This window comes from Akebia trifoliata, chromosome 4, assembly GCF_017979445.1.
Source record: "Akebia trifoliata isolate Shusen 1 chromosome 4, ASM1797944v1, whole genome shotgun sequence".
Taxonomy (NCBI): domain Eukaryota; kingdom Viridiplantae; phylum Streptophyta; class Magnoliopsida; order Ranunculales; family Lardizabalaceae; genus Akebia; species Akebia trifoliata.
In genome coordinates, this window is record NC_141378.1 from 5,229,842 (window position 1) to 5,251,704 (window position 21,863).

A 21,863-nucleotide genomic window follows, 5' to 3' on the forward strand; every position below is an offset into this window, starting at 1 on the left:
TTAGCTGAGGTGATCAATAATAATTGTCAGGCCATTATGTGTCAACTACCACAAGTTAATCTCCTTTGTACTTTTCGTGTAATGGTCAGGTTTGTATTAAATGATTTCAGAGCTAACACCACATTTTTATATGATCCAAGAAAGTTAATTGAAAGCGAAAAAGTTTTAGTCAAGTTAAACCACTATTTTCGCATCAACTTGTCGTACTTTCATAAGACAGCACGATTATGATTCACATAACCATAAATTTTTCAAAATGTTGTACCATCGTGGAATGATTCGGCTGAGAAACCTTGAATTCCACGGTCACTTCTTTACAAGATTTCAAACCATACTCCCCATAACAAATTCTTATTCTTTCTAGAAATTGATATAGTGAACAAGAGATGAAGCATAATGTGCAACCTGCACTATACTATAATCCACTGTTAAAACCTGGTACCATCCATAGGGTTTGTAGAATTCCTTACTTGTAAAGATTTTTGAAAAAAGAAGTTAATTTAATTAAAATACAGTAAAATAGCAAATTATACAAATTTGATCAGCCAAAATCATTTATTAATCAAGAATGAGTAAGCTGTATCCTGGTGAAGGAGCTGTTCATTGTTTCATTTGAAACTTCCCACCTTGAATGAGTGGATGATACACAAAAGTAGTTGTGCCGAGCATAACAATGGTCCAATGAATGGCATTAAGGCGCGTCCCATCATCATTCTGGTAACTTTGCCCATGGCAATTTTTGAAATTTTTGACATCTCTTAGGTCGGACCTGTTAGCCCTTTTCTTCTTGCAAGTGAGAGAAACGCTATGGTTACGTACCTCAGCCCATTGATCTTGTTTGAGTTTTGTGCAATTGAGAATCAACAAAAACCATGCATCTCATTCCTTCTCGGCAATTACGACAAACACATCCCTTAATGACCACCTCCGCTTCTCACTCTTGGCTGGGGGGTTGATGACAGCTCGCTCTGCATTCGCAGTTCGATACCCAATCACAATCTCTTTCCTCTGTCGGGCACGTAAGAGTATTTCATAGAAACTCAATTCCTCCTCTTCACGAAGGTAGAGATCGGCTTGCCTTATATGCATCTCATTTCCCTGCTCAAGTCAAAAGTTTAAGTCTGTTTAAAAGTAAAAGAAAATCTAAATTGGAAAAAAAAAAAAAAAAAAAGCAGGCAGTCAGATTTACTCTAAAAGCAGGGAAAGATTACCTCCTCCGCAAAGAGCTCTTCCAACACATCATTTATTTGGCGGTCTTCTGCCACCATAGCTAATGCCATGCTGACAAGCTCATTAGATAGAACATAATCACTGATCTTTGACATGGATAATAAATTTTTAGTTCTTGGGTCTAGGATTTCACTTATTATAACTGATTTATCCGAAGCTTGTTGCATTTCCCCCATCCAAGAACCCTGCGAGAAGCTTCCTCTGCAAACCATGGCTTCTCTGTAAGGAAGACGCTTTGCCTGCAAAAGTCAAAAAAAAAAAGTGGTATTTTTTTTTCTAAATATTAAAGAGACACTCTTGTGCTCAACCTAGGACATTTTTAACACTTAACTGAAGTAAAATAACTAGAAAAAAAAATGAGTTAGAGATAATAGAATTACAGATTCCATGTGGGGGCACGTTTGGATAAGGGGCAGTGATCAAGAAACTTTCAGACAAGGCTCAATAACTATGTGGAGAACTAGTCTGAACTGAATCTCAAGTTTTGCAGGAATGATAGTGAAACAAAAGTAGAAATGTGTGTTGAGTAAGCCTCGTCAAATGAGGTGAAAGGAACACACATATCTTTTGAGGACAAGTCCAACATCCATGATTGATCAAGAAGATTAACCATTAAAAATATGAACAAGAAGATTCATGCTACCATTACTTACTGGGCTATCATCCTCCAGGAATTTAATGGTGTATGATGTATTTTGTAGATTTTGTTCATTTTTTCAAGGAATTGTCTGACCCTAATCATTTTTTTTCTCTTTGTTACAGTGTTTGAAGATGAAAGTATTCAAGCCTTTTAACCCTGTTTTTGCAACTTTTTCTTTTATTTCTCTCCACTAATCTTTTCAAAGACAAGTGCATGTAGTATAAGTGTGGTAGATTCCTCAAGTGTGATCTCAAAGAAAATGAGAAGGCTGAACGTGGAATCTTTTTTCCTTTATTATGTTCTAAGAATTGGAGATCATGTCCCCCTCCCCCTCTTTCCCCTTCCGCTTCACCCTTTCCTCGTTGCTTCAGAGCTACCATTTTTAAGTAATTCCAAAATCTTTTTATACTGTGATGAATGGATATGATATTCACCTTTAATGCAAAAACAAGTTGGAGAAAAAAAAACCGAAAGTGCACCAAAAAGGAAAAAAAAAAATATGCATGAAATGATTAGAAACCTGAAGTATGGAATCCATCAAGACTTCAAGGTAGTTTGTGAAACATATTTCCAAGAACCAAATGCAAATTTAAAAGAAGCAAAAATATAGGCAAATAATGGAAGCATATGTAATTCATAAAATTGTAGTCTTTAATCAATATCAATAAGAAAATATTTGAACATACTTTTATTAAAACGAAAGCCCAATAAGAGAAAAATGCCAGGAAAAGAAAACATAAAAGAAGAATGGAAAGACAGCATCAATGGCTCAAAAATAAGAAAAAAAATCACTGAGATGTTAGATTGAGGTACCTGAATATCACGGATCAACAGTAATGTTGCAAGGGATCTTGAATCAGCTTGAATGGCCGAATCTTCAACAGATTCATCAGCCAAAATTAAGATCTGTACAAATTACGAACAAGCTCGTTTTATGAGCAAGTTAAGAAAGGGTGAAGGGTGCATTAATGTAAGCATCCGTAAGTGTCACTTTTATCTAGCCATTCACAACTCAAGGGATCAAAATCACTAATAGCAGTTCAGAACAATTCTGGAAAGGTAAACCCATACTCGACTATTGTGAAACAGTGGTCAGTTGTTAACCATGTACTTATGGAATATCAAAGATATCAACAAACATGCTCGGGGTGGGGTCACAACATTTGATGGCCCTACCTAGGCTATCTCCTAGGTTACCATAGCCACCTGAACGATTACATCATATTGGATGATAAGAAAATGAGCAATCAGATGGTTACAATCATCTGTGCATGTTGAACTTTGATTTCGGTGATGTGTACCTAAACTCCTGACCTTTTCTTATTAGTGGGGGGAAATCCACAAAAATACTCATATTTATTCATCTTACCCTATTCTATCACTTCTCATGGCAATAATACAGCATTAAAGCATTCCCAAGATTTGGAGTCAGCTGAATGAATCTTGTTTCTCCATTCAATTCTGTCTAATATTGTCACACCCCAAAATCCCGACATGTGTCCCATGATTTTGTGTTAGAATCTCGAGGTATGAGATAATTCCTAATACAGTTATAAACAATAGTAGTAATGAAACAAAACATAGTGTATATGGAGAGAAACAACAGGGTGTTCAAAGGTAAGGAGAATAGCGCTCACATGGTGTATATGGAGATACTAGGGTTGATATTCTTTTGGGCTAAGCTGAACAAGGAGTTTTCCGGAGTTTTATTTGAAGATTTTGTGTTTAGATGGGATAGCTTGTGTAACTCTTAGTTTTGCTATGATTTGTTTCTATTGTTTTTGCTTGTGCTTCACTTACAATTTGCTTCTCTTTTTCTATGTGTTTTCTTGTTTGGGGGCTATCTCGGCCTCCATTGTACTCTCCCTCTCTTTCAATATTTATAAAATCTTTATACTTATAAATAATAATAAAAAATTATAATTCACTCTAATTAACTAATATATATTGTGAATTATAACCAACTTATATATAACTATGTAACTATGTTTGTTTCATTACTACTATTGTTTATCACTGTATTAGGAATTATCTCATACCTCAAGATTCTAACACATAGAGATATGTGTTGGGATTTTGGGGCATAAATACATAATGAAAATTGACACTCACAGAATCGAAGGACTCCAAGGGCAGGCTTTCCAGGTGACGGCGTATAACAGCATTCCCCTCACGATTAACCAATGATATATTCTCTAAACGATTGATGTCAAGACCACCTTCAATGAGCTTCTTTTCTCTCTCCTTTTCGGGTACCTCATTGAACATCCACAATTCTGATCCCGATGCTAAAAAGGCCTCCAATACCTGAACTAACATTATCAAGAAAAAATTAGTAAAGGCATTTTTTCAGAATCAAATCCAACTTTTGTGTTGGGATGAAAAACAGTACGTAGCAGTAAGGGTTTTGGGAATGGGAAGTCTTGATTGCAAACAAAACGTCCGGGATGTCTACCACCACACTGTAATATATAAGAATTGCATTCACACAAGAGGGACCATTGATTTCTCATATCTTTACCATAATCATATCTTCCATATCTCGACGCCAACCACAGAAAAGTATCCGTTCGGGAGACTTTGGAACAATAAAATCTTTGGGTAGATGTCCTCTCCAGACCTGCAGCATTGAGACCAAGAAAAAAAAACGAGGATTAGGGCTTTAAAAGAATGAACTTACCACAATCATATCATCAATGTCCCGTCTCCATCCACAAAGTAGAATCTTCTGTGGCTTTCTTGCTGACCGGGCAATGTCTATGAATGATGCTTCTTTGACCTGAACGATCAAATTGATTATATTTTTGTAAGTTTTAGTTTCCATAGGTTCCTTACATTTAAATTCCATGGTGGGACTCACCCCGACGTTATTAGAAGAAATTCTTTATACTTGGTCAACCTAACTGTAGTTGCTTGCTTGTTCCCTTTGCTTATTTCTTCATATCATGTATACAATACAAATAAAAATGAGGTCTTTTATTGCATTTGTCATTCTTGTGAGAGATGCATTTTGTAAGAGAAAAATTAAAAATGTATCATTACAGATAACGCACTTCGGGATAGACTCCATAAAACATGTAAAGGATCTGAACTTCAGTCCAGGTCATCCAAACAATGTGCCCCAGTGAGATATCATAACCCAAATGTCAATTTGATCAGATTTCAAACAATTGAATAGATGACGTTCTTTTACATTCTTAAGTCATGGGTCTCCAAAATATTGCATGGAGAATGATCAAGGTCTGCTAAGATTTAGTTTGGTCCCTGAATTCTATGGTCTGGATCACAAGAATGCACGAAACATTATAGTAGAGGCCTGTAGAATTATAAATTCATCACTACAGCAGATCCTATTATTTCTCACTTGTCTGTAATTTATGCTTGAAGATAATGCATTTAGGTTTATTGTTTCAAGTTGGGGTAATAGAAGAAACTGCCTAATAGCAAACCAACAGACGCTAATATCCAAATTCTATATGAGTGGGTATTTAACATCAGTAGAAAACAAACAGTTATATGTAAAGGCACAAGTAGGATTTTCAACTATGCAATTACCTCATATCTACTTTTGTAAATAACAGGACTTAAAACCCCCATCAAATAGACAAAGCAAAAGATATGCTCATAGAATACTTTCCCTTTTGTTCTTTATTTATTATTTTTTTATAATATCTCATGAATTCTTTATGTTCTAAAGAAAAAAGAAAGCACCATAGGCAACGTGGTTGGAGCATAGGTATTATCGTCCTCTGCAATAACAAGAACTTCATCGCCTTCTTGTAGGACATATGAGTCATCAGGATTCAGAATGATCTTTCCACCATAAGCCGCAGACTTGACTCCACAAGGAATAGCATCAGGAAAGCTGATCAATACATCCTCAAAATGCATTCCATCCAACTGTGGCCATCTTTTGATGTAGAACTCACAATTTTCAAAACCGAGTATATCTTCCCAGATCTGTAATACCAAGTTCATAAAAGGCAAAAGGAAATACTTTATAAATAATCAAGTGTGAATGAGTTACAGGGAATTTTAAGTTTTAAATTATATAAAACTAACCTGGGCAAGGCCTGGCTGTCGAGCACATTGAATCATCAAGCGGCCAATTACATCATGAGCTACAACAGTTTCAACAAGATCTCCACCAACAAGTTTAACAAGAACTTCATTGTCAAGGTCACTCAATTCCACCACTATGTGTCCTCTCAGACCTTCTTTCACTCCTGTTAAACTTAAAACTGTTCTCAACGCACGAGCATCACTCTGTACCAAACCATAGAGGAGTTAAGAGTGAGTACCCAACACCCAATATCGAACATGGGTAAATCAGTTCCCTTCTTATAGTATACCTGGTCTGCATTTCCATCTTCCGCAAGGACGATCACAGCACGGGCCTTGGAAACAGAGACCTATGAAAACTCCATACGATCAGTAACTAAGAACACCAAAAAGGGAGCTTTATAACAAACTTCCATGATTATTTTGCAAATTGCACCACAAAAGACCAAAGAAAATGTTAATTGATCAATCATGTTTGCTTCACTGCAACCTTTCTTTTTATAGATAAAGGAAATTTTTATATCAATAAAGAGAGGAGGCAGAGGAGATCTCCAGAATACAAAGGAATGAAAATGTAAAAAAAACAGCTATATGTTCTCCATACAAACCGACTCAGCAATTCCCACCTCACAAACATCCCTTTGAACTCTTCAAATAACACCCCAAGATGGATTCTCCTTCCCCTCAAAGAGCCTACTTTTCCTATTCCTCTTCCTCCAAACTACCCAACACATAGTAAAAAGGGTTAGGTATCACAAGATCCTCAATCTAGAGCAAAAAACATTCTCTCTCCAACTGTAAAGAGATGAAATCAGGGAACATGTAAAACACCATGTATCTTAAGAGATGAAATCATTGCAACCTTGCCAAAGATGTTTAGGCTTTCTTTTTCAGAAGTTTGGGATTAATTGGATACTTATCGATCTTGAAGCTATCCATGAATAACAATTTGTTCAAATAGCCATACATTGGTGAATTCAAAGATGTTCGTCGTAACAATTTTGTATTTAGATGGGAGTTGACTAAAAATTGGAGGTGGGATTTTTTTTCCCTCATTTTTTGGTCAGTCTGATCTCCCTGAATTGTTTTTGTATTTTTTTTTACTCAGATTTTCCTTTAAAATTGTTGTACTTAACAATAAGAAATAACAAGCTTTAGATCAAACGATGTCAATAGATACAGAAAAGTAGGGAATCTGGAACAACGTAAATTTGTTAATCAAACTAATAAAGCAAAGCAAACCTTTTTCAAATCAGCTAGGATCAGAGGGCTTCCACTTCTGCATATGACAGATGTTCCTTTAAAGTCAAATTCCATTTTACCAATGTCAAGTTCCATTTCTTCTTTGTCTCGCTCAGCCAATACTACTATGGTACCTCCACCCAAACTCTCATTGGCTATGGCAAGCTGATTCAACAATGATCCCTGATACACAAAGGAATTACTGGAAATAAGAAACCCAAATCTTGGAGATGTCTTCATGACCAATTACCATGTAAGAGTTTGAAACTTTCATGGATACACAACTCTATTAATTCCTAAGGACAGTTTATCTACACTTTTTGTAAGCCTTGGATAACAAGCAAAGAAACTGAAAATAAGAGATCACCTCAAAATATGGCTTTTACAATTCTTGCTGAAGAGGGACGCTGGAGTTAAATATTTACTTCATAAATTTTATTTTTTAATTTTCTAGCAGAGCCCCAGTAATTGAACCTGCCCACTATGTAAATGTTTAAAAATCAGCTTTCCTAGTAATTTCAAAAATCAACCTAGATTACCTCTCTTTGGTGGTGGTTTTTAACAGAAAGAATATTTGGGGGTCTTTGTGCATGCTTGTTACTTATTTCAAACATGTGAACTCTACAAGTGAAAGCATGAGTGTAGGATCATTGTGTTCTTGCAATCATATATATTCAAATCAAGAAGGTTGATGTCTATAGATAGGGAGATGCAAGTAGAGGATCGACATCCCTCTTCTGCACACCAGGATAAACTAGATACTATGGTGGCCTTCATGGCTAGTCAAAAGTGACAAATGAAATTGTGATAAATTTTAGATGAGGGTTTAGACCCATAGCTCAGTTGGTTTGACACATTGCAAAGCAACTTTGAGGTCTTGGGTTCAAGTCCAGCTTACCCATCAAAAAAAAAAAAAAATTATGATAAATTTTTGTTCTCTATCCAACTCAAGAGATGCAAAGAAAGGAAACAATTTCTAGTAAGGAAGAAGCAGGATCAGAATCATACCAACTTATCACTCCACCCAAGTATTAGAGTATGGTTTTTCTCAACCACTTCACTCCTTCCCTTCCTCAACGAATCAAACTTCTCGGATATTGCATCAGAAACAAGTCCAAGCATCATTGCAAATATAAGCATACCACCAAAACTTATAGAAACCGAAACTAGCCTTGGACCAATTCCTTCAGTGTTTGTATGGTTGCCCGAATCAGCAACATAAGTCCAAGATAACCAAAGGCAATCCGCCAAGCTATCATAAGTCACACCAAAGAGTGCCAACCCACCAAGACATATAAGCAGTAGTGTTGCAACAAGCAACGCCAATGGCTTCGCATACGGATGGACTGATAAAAATATATCAACCCGATATTCTAGTTGTTTGTTTAGAGAAGCTTCTTCGATATTCTCTGATGATCTCCTCGATTTTGAAATGTAATCAATGTACTTGAAAATAAGGAGTGGGATTGATAGAAGAGTAAGCGAGACAACAAGAGCAGAAATTTTTAAGCCTTTGTTAGGAAAATGGTCGCTTTCATGTGATATGGAGTTGACAATTTCCACAGAATCCAACAAATTACATGCTTGTAATCTCACATGGAGGTTGGAAAGTTGGTCCTGCAAAAAGAAAATAAGATTCATCAACTAAAGTCTTGTATAGTAGGAAACCAATATTAAGTGAACCCTTGGGCCATGCTACCTCAGCTGCTACACAGTGGTTTTTAAAAACCGGACCGGTCATTGACCCATATGATTGACCCAATAGGTCCAAAGTGGTCCAACTTGTGGGTCAAACAGGTTGGACCCAAAAATGAAATACTAAGTAGGTATTTTTCTATTTCTTCCCAAAATCAGGTAACTTCAAAAACATGATCCAATGCCATAAGATGTACATTACAAGGTTTTAATAACTTTTATGGAAGTAAAAAAAGAAAGAAAAATTTTCACCATTGGATTTGAATTTGAAATTTAAGAATTTAGTGGTCATCCATATTCAAAGCATGGATCAAGTCCAAAATAATTTGAGAAGGTTCTAGTGTTATTTTTCCAACGTGACAATCTATGTGGGCCCATTAATAAAAATATTTCTAAGTTAGATCATTTTTCACTAGTTTATAAGAAAATACCATAGACCAACGGGGCATATCATCAATTTCAAAACACGAAGGGAATCACCGAATTGTGACCGGTTATGTTAAACTTACCCAAAAATTGGATCAGTCTTTTTATAAATCCGGCCAGGTCATTGGTTAAACCAGTGTGAACCAAGCAAGAAAATCGTTTTTATAAAATTGAGTTGTTTTTGTTGACTCAACCCGTAGAAGCTAATGGGTCTGGTTTAACCTGATCAGACTAGCCAGTAGGGTCCGGTTTTTAAAACACTGCTGCTAAATTTAAGTAAAAACTAAGGTTCCATAGAAGTAATCTGAACCAACTATGCAGGGAAGGATTAACACTAAAGTGTGCCAACATAAATTTACCTGCAAATTGTTAACTTCACTCTGTAAATAAAAGTTTTTGTGTAGCAGAGAAGAGAAAGCTGTGACAATAAGCTGCAAACAAACCAACTGTTAGTCCCAACTTATTGCCATGAAACATAAAGCAACCCCCTACTCGCCCTCTTTATTAGACACGTGTACACATGAGGGTATTCTGGTAATTACAAATGGTATAGCGGTTAAAAACTTACGGTTATCACAGTTGTAACGGCCATGGACCGTTACCGTTATTTTGCCCTCATGAAATGATAGGTACCACAACAGATGCCTAATATTTAAAAAAAAGGAATATTTTAAAAATCTTAAATAATAACGAATAAGGTAAATAAGGGAAGCCGTTAAACAATATAACGGCCAAATAACGGAACCGTGTTGTTTTCGGGAGCAGATCATGTCCGGGACGTTACCGTTATTTCAGTTACGGAGATGTTAGGTAGGTACTCATTTTGTTACCCGCGCGTGTAGAATGAGTAGTAATTTTGAAAATTTTGGAGTAATCGAATCAAATTGGGAATTTTTTCGCAAAATTCAACTAATCGACCAATCAAATTAAATAATTTTTTAAATAAAGATGAAATTTTAGGACAAAAAACTATAGGAAAATCGACTCACCACCACCGATAAAGCCAAATTCTTTCGAACCTTCAACCAATCGCTCAAAAAACCGTTGAATCTCTTCACGAAGGTCTTTTTATCCACCGAAACATCCGATTTCGCAGTTTTCTGCACCGAAACCATGTCTGAACCGTTCGATCTCCGCGTTGACTCGCTTCGATGAGCGAAATCGACTCTCCGCCGAATTCCAGCATACTTGACGTCTCTACGAGGGATCGAATTTGATGATGAGAAGCTCTGGTGCGTCGATGGTCTCTGAGATCTCGAATCGGGGACGTAGGGTTTCGGGATTCTAGGGATTGTAGAGAATCGTTTAGTGTTATTTAAGGATCTGGGTGGAGTTGTGTGGATAATCGAAGGAGAAGGGAAAAACCAGTCTCTGTTGGTGGAAGGAGAGTGCTCAGGATCGTGGGACATGTTTGGAAATAAGTAAAAGTTAGGGATTTTTACTGGTTTTCATTTTATGGGCTTGGCTTTCCTTGTTTCTGTGATTAAGGGCTCCTTGATGCTTATTACTTAGAGTCGTGACGAAGGCATGCGATTTTGGTACGCGGTTGGGTATGCTGCTGACGTGGAAAACCACGTAACCATAGATCTTTTTCATTGAGATACACAGGAAAAAGATGTGCGGTTCTGTGCTTTTTCCACGTCAGCCGCGTACCAAAACCACGTGAGTTCATATTATTCAATTACTTATTAGTTAGTAATAATAAACTAATAGAATATTAAGTCATTAGATATACCCCTCCCCTTTTCGGTGAATATTTGAGACATACCCCTAATGTTTTCAAAATTCAAACTGACTGGATACCCTTGACCTAGGTCTAATTTCGTCTGGAAGGCCACAAGAATTGACTTAAATGCCATCATTTTTAATCCTTGATTTTTTCCTAAAATCAAATCTTTAAACTTTTCAATTTTTGTAATAAATTATATTCAATCTATTCGACTCCATCTTCAATCCATTGCTTGGGTAGAAAATCTGTGATTTTTCTATCAAAAAATCCATGGACTTCTATTACACATCTTGTTCATGAGGGTTAACGTTGAAGGATATAGAATCTTTAGATAATAGTGAATATAAAAACATTTACCCAATAGGTTGAAGATAACTGATTTTAGGAATAAAAATAGAGTCATGTTGGAGTGACCTTAAGATTCTCACATCCTGACGTGAAAGTGGGTAGAGCCATACATACTTTTTGACATGATTTCTACCCCATTTTCACATTAGGATGTGCAATATGAGGTAAAATCTTAAGGTCGTTTCAACATTATTCATAAAAATAAGGTATTTTTAAATAAAATCAAATCAAGGGCATTTAAGTCATTTTAATAGCCTCTCACTGAAGATGAAGATCAAGTTCTATGTCATCAGTTTGAAAAACAAGGGTATGTCTTAATTATCCTAAATTAATAATAAAATAAGTGTTAGTGGCTGTTAATAATGTCATTAAAATAATGAGGCAGAGATGGTGAGAGGCTTCTGTCTTATTTAAATAAAAGGGAAACCGTCCTATGTATTATATAATTTAAAAACTATATATGAAAAATAAATATAAATCTAAATTTTAAAAAATTTAATAAATTAAAATATATTTGTTTGACTCTGCCAATCCCAGATTTGAGATAACACCTTGATGATGATGAACTCTCTACTGTAAGATAAATATCAACGACGACTCAGAAATTTTACCATGCCAGAGACATGGGGGAGTAGAAAGCAACCATAGTGTCACGGCCCTCTACTTCAATTTGCTCTGCGGATAGAAATGCAAATATGCAACATAGGGTTCATAGAGAAACATTTTGTTCACGAACGATACTGAGAGACATTTTTTTTTTCCAGATCTATGTATCAAAAAGAAGCCACAGTGTCTCGTTCACAAACCATATTGAGATAACTCAAGCAAATCATCAAAATCTGGGACAATTTTCAAAACTATGTTACAAAGAGCTAGCCATAAGGACCGTCCTCTTCTCCTAGGACAAGTTACCGATTAACAGGACATTACATTATATCAACAGCAATATATGGGTTTTATATTATTTTTTAATCCACGATAATGTGAAGGACATTGTTGCTGGATTGTCGGAGTAAGCTTCTTCACCATTAATGTCTAGCACTAAAATCAATCTCTTCCTCTGGTTTAAGTTACATTCAGAATTCCAAAAAAATAAGGGAATCTGTAGGTCGCCATGTTACAGATTACAAATATCAAAAAAATTGCAAGAAAGTAGTCCCTAACGTATGGGGCTGGACAGTTATACAAGACCTGTGGTTCAAATGGACAATGCACAAAGACTGAAGCATATAAACCGTGGCAAGCACACATTTTCATTTAAAAAATAAAATTAACAAGAAATTATGATTACACAACAAATCAATGGAAGCCGGGGTGTGAGCGATTGGTTGCAAGAACTCAGAAAATAAATTTATGAAACATGATAGTTAATAACAATATTATCAAGATGCTTTTCTCATTCGTACTGCAAGCAGAAGACAGATCATGGGCACCTACTAGATGTACTGCTCCAGACTGTTCATCCTGGACTTGAATACTTGAAGAGCCTGAAATCAACCACGAAAAAGGAAAAAAACAAAAAACTTCAGTTATCCCACCACAATGGACTCTCCATTCAAAAAAAACAAAAACAAAAACAGAAAAAAAAAAAAAAAAAAACTTATTTTGTGTAAAAATGAATTGAGTTCTGTTTGCACGCAAATTCTTCTTCTTCTTCTTCTTTTAATACCTTGGGTATTCGGGCCTCTTAGAGCACCCTACTAATCCCATGGGCTACACATGTCACCCCTTCCACCTGTTTGCACTTGAATTCAATTGGGGTTTTATCATTGATGAGTTTTTGAATTGTGATAGCTTGAAGTCCATACCATTGTGTCATCGTGCACTCCCAAACCTCCCAAACCTAGTTCACAACCAAGCTAGTCCAACCAATTTATCTGCCCGGATCAAGGACGCTGTTCATGTGCTAACCACCTAATCTTGGTGTGGCATATAAATGTCCTGAAGGCGGGGTGGGAAGGAGGAATTGATCCTTGTGGTCCTCGGTTTGCATTCTCACAATAGCCTCTCTTCTCTACCCTACAAAACCAAACTCTTCCATCTTCCCTTCCTCAAATCACAAGTGGGCAGCCTATGACCAATACAATTTGGGAGATGACCTGCATTTCCTTCCTTGACCCAACTCACCTCCCAAACGTAGCTCACAACTAAGCTAGTCCACCCAATCCACGACCCAATTTATCTACTCAGTCCACAATCGCGTTCATGCATTGTCATATATGAATTTTTTTCACATTATTTTATTCCCAATTTATCTACTCAGTCCACAATCGCGTTCATGCATTGTCATATATGAATTTTTTTCACATTATTTTATTCATTTGATTCATTGTTTTTTTGGATGGGTAAACAGGACTTGAACCCATATTTGGTTTATGTTTATTTTATTTTATTTTATTTTTTGAAAATCAAACTTTCACAACTACCACAGCAATTTGAACCAAAATGTATATTAACATATAACAAAAAGAGAAGAGGGTTGCATTTCTAAAACAATGCAAAGAATGAGTTACAAAAAGATCACGATAACGTATGACTCGGCATAAAATGGAACTCTTGGTTTGAGGCGTCCACAAATAATAAGTCAAGGAGAAAATTTGTGCATTACTCACAGTTGTGTTCATGCCATCCAATGACCTGATTTTCGAGATCATAAACGACCAACTTATTTGATAACACTAAATCTGCATGAAAACATAATAACAAATGAAGAGCTTAAAAGAATAGAATAAAATATTACATTTACTTTTCCTATACGTCAATAATCAATTATAATTTAATGGCTATATACTTCTTCATCTAATGTTTCGGGATCAAAATTGTGCTGAGATTTGGATATGATAGAAGTGATGGAAATTAAAGGTACTTTAGTTATTAGTAAGAAAATATTTATGCTATTTACTTAAAAAGATTTTAGCAAATACCTCCCAAAAGTATCATGTCCTTCCCATCCTTCGATTGCAGTTCACTATTTTGCCAACCAATGCACCACGCATCTGACTGTCAAAATGTCATCAAAACGGTAAGAAAAAAATATGTAAAGAAAGATAAAGAACGAAAATAAGGTTGACTATCATGGACATTAACAATAATAGAAACTACATCAAGCAACACAAATATACTAACAATCACAGGCAATTCGGAACAACATAATAGGAAGTTTGTAACGATTCACAAGATAATGGTAACTAACAACTTTACCTAATGGAAAAAAAAAGATTAATAACAACATAAACAGCAAAAATAATGATTCAATTTAAGCTTGGGTGATAGGACCATGTAAAAAGTTTCTTTCTTCATAGATATTGTGCTCCCAAAAAGTAACATCTTATACCAAAAAAGTTGAATATATAATGGTTTCTACAATCTCAAGTTGAAATGAGATGCAAAAGTGTGCCTGTCATGGCCTAAAGTTTCAATAAGCATGCATTCAACCATTGTGTAGTACGAATATTGAAAAGCCCTTCACAGAAAAGGCCAAACATGGTAGTGGACCAGAAGAGAAGCATAATTGATATGGAACTTTCTAAAATTTACTTACACTGATTTGGAACAGATACTCATGAGGATATACCAGCAGGGTAAGTGAATTATCGAAATAAAAAGTAACAGTCGGAAATCCCTCGTCCACACTGCAAAATGATAAAGGGAAAAATAATATCATTGAGACCTTATTGCTCTTCCCTGCTTCAGTAAAAATTGGATGAGAAATTATAGCAACAAAATAGTTCTTAATAGTGTAATTGCTTCCTAATAAGCACAAAGTAGAGAACTGGACTAATAAAAGAAACATGGTATTTAAGTTGAAGCTGTAATAAAGATAACATTTCACAGAAACATGAAAATGTAATCCATAACTTCTGTTGATCCATGTGCCTTCAAATATTTTCCTACGACTTCAAATCACAATCAGGAAATTTCAAACTTGGGAGTGTATCAGATATGTGAATCTTATAAAACGGAGTGTACTTTTTCCCAAAAGAAGGAACACAATTCAAGAGAAAAGACACAACAGCTATTTACAACCATAACTAGCTCATTACAAGGAAATATTATACAGAAGAATCACGAGTGACTTCTCTATGCCATAAAATGTGATTTGAATGCATACGATATATGTATCCTCAAGTTTTAAATCTAAAAATATTATAATTCTTAATCTAAAATTCTAATAAGACATTCACTAATCAATTAGAATTGAAATCAAAGAAAAATAAAATTGGAACATCACATTGCTAACCTTGCGGGCAAGTTCCGACAACTAAGAAACAAACACCTCTGAGTCAAAAATTTGTATATTAAAAACACCCTTGATACCATTCTTTTTATTTTTTCTCTCTTTCTTTTCGTGTAGTTTTGACACTTGATACCAAACATTTTCTTCAAAGCACACTGGAGCCATATGTTGAAAAAATTATATAATTCTGAATTTTTAATATTAATGTCCCAAATATTTTCTATACAAGAAAGGCTAAAACTATGAGAGAGTCAATCTGGTCCTCCAAAAGAACCATACCTTGCATTGTAATGAAAGCATGAAAATTGTTCCTCAACAGTTTCTAGTTTCAAAGCAGGCTGACCAGCCAATACCTAATTAAAATATAAAAAATATCATTAACATTTGTTTACTGGAAGGATCATGAAATGTGTAGGTTTCTGACAATATCACATACCTTACTCATTAAAGGTTCATAAACTATAGCCGGGAGATAAGCCAAGGTTGTACCACTATCAATTATTGTGCCTTTCCTGTCTCCAGTGTCAAATACATCTGTGGGAAGATCTAGAACAGCCTTACCAACCTCAATTGACTTCAAATTGACATTGTAATGTGGCCTAAAACAATAACAATTCTATAAATATGTGAAACATCATATATCAATATCAGATTTAAAACAAATAGGCTTAAAAAGAAAAAATGTAGACTACACTGGTACAAATATACAAACATAAAAGACAACACTATTCATCTTTCTCAAGCAAAGAATTAGAAAACACAGTCAAACAATTAAGGTTATTACAAGTTTAAAAGTTTCATGTATTCATGTTTAAAACGTTTTCCATAGATGACCGTAATATGACCATTAATATTTTCCTTTAGTTGTTATTTTACCATTTATATTCCATCATTAGTAAGTAGAATAGGCATAAATAGGCGTATTTGGTTGTTATCAATTATAATTGGCAATTTTGTAATATTGATGAATTCTTTCATATGAGAGGAAATTAGAGGATCATGTGTATCAATGGAGAACACAGCCACCACTTCTCTCACTTGTTCGCATATCTTCTTCCTTCTTCTCTTATGAAGCCCTTAAACCTACATGGTATCAGAGAAACTTTCATCTAAATAGGGTTTCTTTTACTTCTTTTTTTCCTATTTCTTTTTTTAGTTTCTTTTTCTTACCTATTCTTGTGAACAAACCCTAGGAGTGATTCTATTCCTATTCAAATTTAGTGTTCTATTTTCTTTTTGTGTATTTGAACCATGTTGTGAGAAATCAACGGTGCACCGTATGAAGAACACATGCAGCCGCTGTGTTGATTTGTTTTCTGTGTTGATTGTGGACATGCGGTTCCCTAGATTCCCTATTAATATGTTATCTACCAGTAAATTACCAAATCATAGCATAATAATAAATTACCATTCAAAGATCCCTAAATAGTCTTCGGACATTAATATAGAAATAGAGAAAGCGAAGGAGAGATGATAGGTAAAGTACAAAAATTAATGCAAAATACCATTACAGAATCATTAGAAATGATAAAGGTAAAAAACATTCATGACTTGTTCACCAAGAACAATAACAGCACATACTGGTTTGCTACCAATGGAGTTGTTTTTACTTTCGGCTGCACCACCTGTCCAATGGCAAAGATTCCACCTCCATTTGCACCATCTAAGCAATGAGAAAAAATCTTTTTCACTTTTCCAGATGCAGCTAGCTGTGAAATCATGGATGAATTTGACTGTCCAAAACCAAGAATTCCATCAAGTGCTCCACCAGATGAACCTAGATCCCCAGATTGTTTAGCACCACATCTAGCCAAAACAATGGACACTTTAAGTTTAACGCAGCAATTCCAATAATAATATGCCTACACGAAACAATTGCAATCCAAACAAAAATAATAATCCAGCCTCCAACAAATATTCGGATCAGAAGTTTAAGTGGAGAATTTGGGACAATTTTCAAAAAAAAATAATAGAAATCAAAAAAGTAAAGTCGAAGGCCATACAAGCATCATCTATCTACCTCATCTATGCATGACCTATGTAAGGTATTGAAAATGCCAACAAAAATAACTAGAAGGGAAGCAATACTGACCTTTAACTTGCTACAACAATAAATTATGAGAAGTATTAGGAAAATCAGTTCGAAAATTTTCCTGTGATGTATTGCAACCATTTTTTTTTCTCTAAGTATATTTATTTATTGAGAATAGGTTGAACGGTATATAGAGAACATACATAAACTGTCTAAGATATCGAATATACCTCCCAAGACTCTAATGAAATAGAAAAGCTTTGAGAACTACCCCCCATAAATCAAAGCATGCCATCTCAAAACAAAATCTTCAAAAAAAGAAGCCCCTTAGACCATTTGAACATGAAAGACTTAATGTTAAGCACACATACAAGCACCCTCCTCCTCTTCAACACTGAACAACCTATGATTTCTTTCATCCTAGAACTCCCAAAAGATGGGAAAAGGGAGTATTCTCGGCAAAGAGAAGACCAACCACGAAGAGTACCTAACACAGTAATACCATAATCCAACTTAGTCTAAAAGAAGGTACCCAATTAATTAAACAATAATGCAATATGGTAAAAGGTTATTCATAATTTTCCAACTTGATTCGCACATAAGAGTAGGTATCAAAGGTAATCCACTTACAAATGATTAGATGATTGACCATTAAGATTTTTTTTTTCTACAAATGACCATTAAGAATTTATTAAGAGAAGTTGAAGATAGCAATTTTGGACTCCTGCAAAAACAAGCTCACATTGAAAATGGATAGTTGAAGGCTTATGAAAAGAGATCTCACCAAGAACAAACCATCCCTATCACATACCCAAATTCTTTTATACTTGTAACAAGAATTAGTGAAAAACCCATCAATACTAGAAAATAAGTTACCAATTCAATTTCTTGATCATTCAGTCTCAAGAAGAGCTACCACATTCATGAATGTCAAGTCATGTACCAGTTTATCTTTCTTAGAGGATACAGAAAATAGAAAGTCAAAGGCTTCTTTTAAGGGACAATGGTATTTGGTACAACAAGCATGGCACCAGATCCTTTCAACAAATCTAGTGGCATTCATTGGAGCAATACTCTGACTGTCGGTTGAGTGGTGTTCTTCCAATGGATTCCAACTCAACATAAAGAATTGAGACCGTAGTAACTATATTTGATCAATTTGTTATGTTTTTGAGATCTCATAAAATACAATAGTCAAATATAATTGCTCAAGTAATTATCAAAAATATTCCTTAACAATAATTCACGTTTTCCAATAATATCCAACACAGAAGTCAACCAAAATGTCAAACGCCCAATGTTTCACATCAAAATACCTCTCGTTACACGCTAAATATAAAAAAAAAAAATCAATTATAAGATTAATAAGGAATAAGTTATATGCGAATTGTTTTAATTCTGGTACCACGAAATAGCCCATAATGCCAATTGAAAATTGCATCCAATAAACTAAATAATTAATCTAAAAAATATTTTCATTTTACACAATATTTTCATAATCTTTCAAGCATTCTTATATCTCAGACCTATTAAAATGTATCACTTATTACAAAACATGAATCATACATCCATTTGGTGTAATGTTGGAAAAGGTATAGAATGGTGATTTGAAGGCCACTAATAGGCCATAAATATTAATGTTTAGTATCAATAAATTTAGAAGTGACTCACCCAAATATAATACTTGAGTTTGCAGGTGTGGTTTGGAGATCTCCAGATACTCGCTCATATTGTAAAAAATCACTTACATAATATCCATCAGTTGAGCTCCCATCTCCATACACCACTCTATATTCACAAGGAATGTTTGGTTGGCAACCAGTTAAGGCTTCTCCATATACATCAGAACAAAATTGTTGATCACAACTAACCACGTTTCCAGTCACTGAATCCTTTGGATTATAGAGCGTGAGTTCAATCTGCACATAAGAAATAATCCAACATAAAAGTCAGACAAAACACGACAATCTTTGATGAACCGCATTGAACATTACTTATTACACAAAAAGATAAAAAGACACAAAACAAAAGAACAAGCATACACCGAGGTCGCTCTTCCGTGGACACTTGGTGCATTGGATACAATTGACCCAAAGAATGTCACTCCCTGTATCGACTTGCACATAGTAGTCCTTTGAAGGTGACCCAATCCCAATTCTCGCAAAATAAAGCCTAATACAACAAACCCAACAATCAAATAAGCGCAAAAACTTCAAATTGATTGATGAAACAGAAAATCTCCGAGTCAAATTATATACTCAGTACTCAGAATAGCATAATTGGCGCAACAATCAATCCCTCTCGACTATAATAAAATAAAATAAAAAGAGGAAAAGTCTTCATTTTTTTACAAGAAATTAAACTGATTACAAATTGATGAAGCAAATTACAGCCTAAAACAAGAAACCCAACAATCAAATAAGCACAAAAACATCAAATTGATTGATGAAACAGAAAATCTCCAAGTCAAACTATATACTCAGAATAGCATAATTCTCGCAACAATCAATTACAGATGTTTTTTTTTCTCCAAGAAATCAAACTGGTTAAGAATTGATGAACCTAAGTACTGCCCAAAACAACAAACCCAATAATCAAATAAATGCAAAAAATATTACCAAAAAAACAAGAAATATATTTTCATCAAATTGATTAAATAATATAAATAAAAAAAATCTCTAACAGATCTAATACATTTGAGTCAAATTATATACTCAAAATATCATAATTCTCACAACAATCAATCTCAACGAAGAAACCCAATATCAAATTATATAGTAAAAGAACATACAAAACAGGGAAACACTGATATTTAATTTTCCAAGAAATCAAACTGAATAAGAATTGATGAAGCGAAGTACAGCCTAAAACAACAAACCCAACAATCAAATAAGCTCAAAAACATATTACCTATAAAAATAATAAATTAAACAAAATTATATATCCATCAAATTGATTAAATAGTCAAAAAAAATCTCCAACAGATCTATACATTTGAATCAAATTATATACTCAAAACTATCATAATTCTCACAAAAATCAATCTCAACGAAGAAAAACAATATTAAATTATATAATAAAAGAAGATGGAAAAAAGATATCTAATTTTCCAATAAAAAAATCGAACCCTGTGTCAGCAGGATGGCCATTCCCGCCAATAGGAAGATCAACTGCGGATAGAATCCTACTGTGGCGACGGCTATCGTGCGCCTTGAGAGCATTTAACGACCTCTCTCGTCCAGCAAATTTGTGCTGAACCTTAAATACTCCCGAATTTGCAGAAACACCAGAAGCAAGAAACAAAACCACCATTATTGAGATTATAGATCTCATTCTTCTTCTTCTGAGATCCTTCGTCGTCCCCATGAAACAAAATTCTTTCTTTCTTTCTTTCTTTCAATTTTCGATTATTTTAAATGTATTTTCAATTGAATTTGAGAGAGAGAGGGAGAGAATTTAGGGGAAGAAAGAGATTGAGACTTGAAAAAGAATAAAAAGACAGGTAAACCCTCCGCGTCTTCAACGGCAAAACAAATTCTCCGCATCAGATAGGAAAACTGGAAAAGGCGAAAAAAACTAAGCTGTGGTGTTGATGGACACAAATAATCCGTGTTCTATGTTGATTACCCCAAATATTGCCATGTGGAATATAAATTTTTGTTTAGGTCCATGAAAGTAAAGCTTCACCTTTTCTGATGTGAGAATAATGATTCTCGCAGATCATTTGCTTGGGATACGGAGAATCATTTTTTTTTCTTCTGTATCCTAAGAAAATTGATCTATGATTTTGTGATGGGGGGGCATAGGGGGCATCAAATTATCATGATTCTTAATCTAATCTAATATTTTATTATATATAGATGAACTTGAATAATCTGGTCAAATGTTTTATACTATTTTGTTCATTTTTTTAGTTGACTTGATCAAGTTAATGAGTTAATATTTGAAAAGTTGAGTCAATAAGTTGGTTGTTGGTAAAGCTCAACTTTCCAATACTAGAATGTGAAATCAATTGATGATAATGAACAAGACATCAACTATTACACATTATTTAATGTAGAAAAAATCTAATGGAATCGCATTGATTTCACTACACTCAAAGGCAAGAAGGAAAAAAAAAGGAATTAACAATGATTTTCATGTTTAAAAAAAAAACTATAAAATACCCTTAAATGAATTAGGGGTTAGCAGCATCCTATTAATAAAAAAAGTATGATCATGT

The 21,863-nt window shown here is 34.6% G+C and overlaps 2 protein-coding genes across 4 annotated transcripts; both read right to left on the reverse strand.

The window, feature by feature from the left end:
- Positions 1 to 352: 352 nt before the first annotated feature.
- LOC147403222 (ion channel CASTOR-like) lies at positions 353 to 10,782 on the reverse strand. Of its 3 annotated transcripts, none has more exons than XM_086438720.1 (12): positions 10,285 to 10,782; positions 9,655 to 9,726; positions 8,183 to 8,791; positions 7,175 to 7,357; positions 6,223 to 6,282; positions 5,933 to 6,136; positions 5,582 to 5,830; positions 4,551 to 4,649; positions 3,983 to 4,177; positions 2,684 to 2,776; positions 1,212 to 1,469; positions 353 to 1,098 (listed from the first exon to the last, which is right to left on the reverse strand). In XM_086438720.1, the coding sequence occupies exons 1-12, from the start codon at positions 10,702 to 10,704 to the stop codon at positions 880 to 882; spliced, it is 2,661 nt and encodes an 886-aa protein (XP_086294846.1). In that variant the 5' UTR covers positions 10,705 to 10,782; the 3' UTR covers positions 353 to 879. The 3 variants fall into 3 exon arrangements, with proteins under 3 accessions (XP_086294846.1, XP_086294845.1, XP_086294848.1); XM_086438719.1 differs by lacking the exon at positions 4,551 to 4,649 and adding an exon at positions 4,392 to 4,490 and having other exon boundaries at positions 10,285 to 10,781; XM_086438722.1 differs by lacking the exons at positions 4,551 to 4,649; positions 9,655 to 9,726 and adding an exon at positions 4,392 to 4,490.
- Positions 10,783 to 12,592: 1,810 nt separating this feature from the next.
- Positions 12,593 to 21,172, reverse strand: LOC147403223 (aspartic proteinase 36-like). Its single transcript, XM_086438723.1, has 10 exons — positions 20,769 to 21,172; positions 19,684 to 19,813; positions 19,313 to 19,560; positions 17,191 to 17,415; positions 16,046 to 16,208; positions 15,889 to 15,962; positions 14,914 to 15,004; positions 14,297 to 14,372; positions 13,985 to 14,056; positions 12,593 to 12,859 (listed from the first exon to the last, which is right to left on the reverse strand). The coding sequence occupies exons 1-10, from the start codon at positions 21,005 to 21,007 to the stop codon at positions 12,711 to 12,713; spliced, it is 1,467 nt and encodes a 488-aa protein (XP_086294849.1). The 5' UTR covers positions 21,008 to 21,172; the 3' UTR covers positions 12,593 to 12,710.
- Between the last annotated feature and the right edge of the window lie 691 nt (positions 21,173 to 21,863).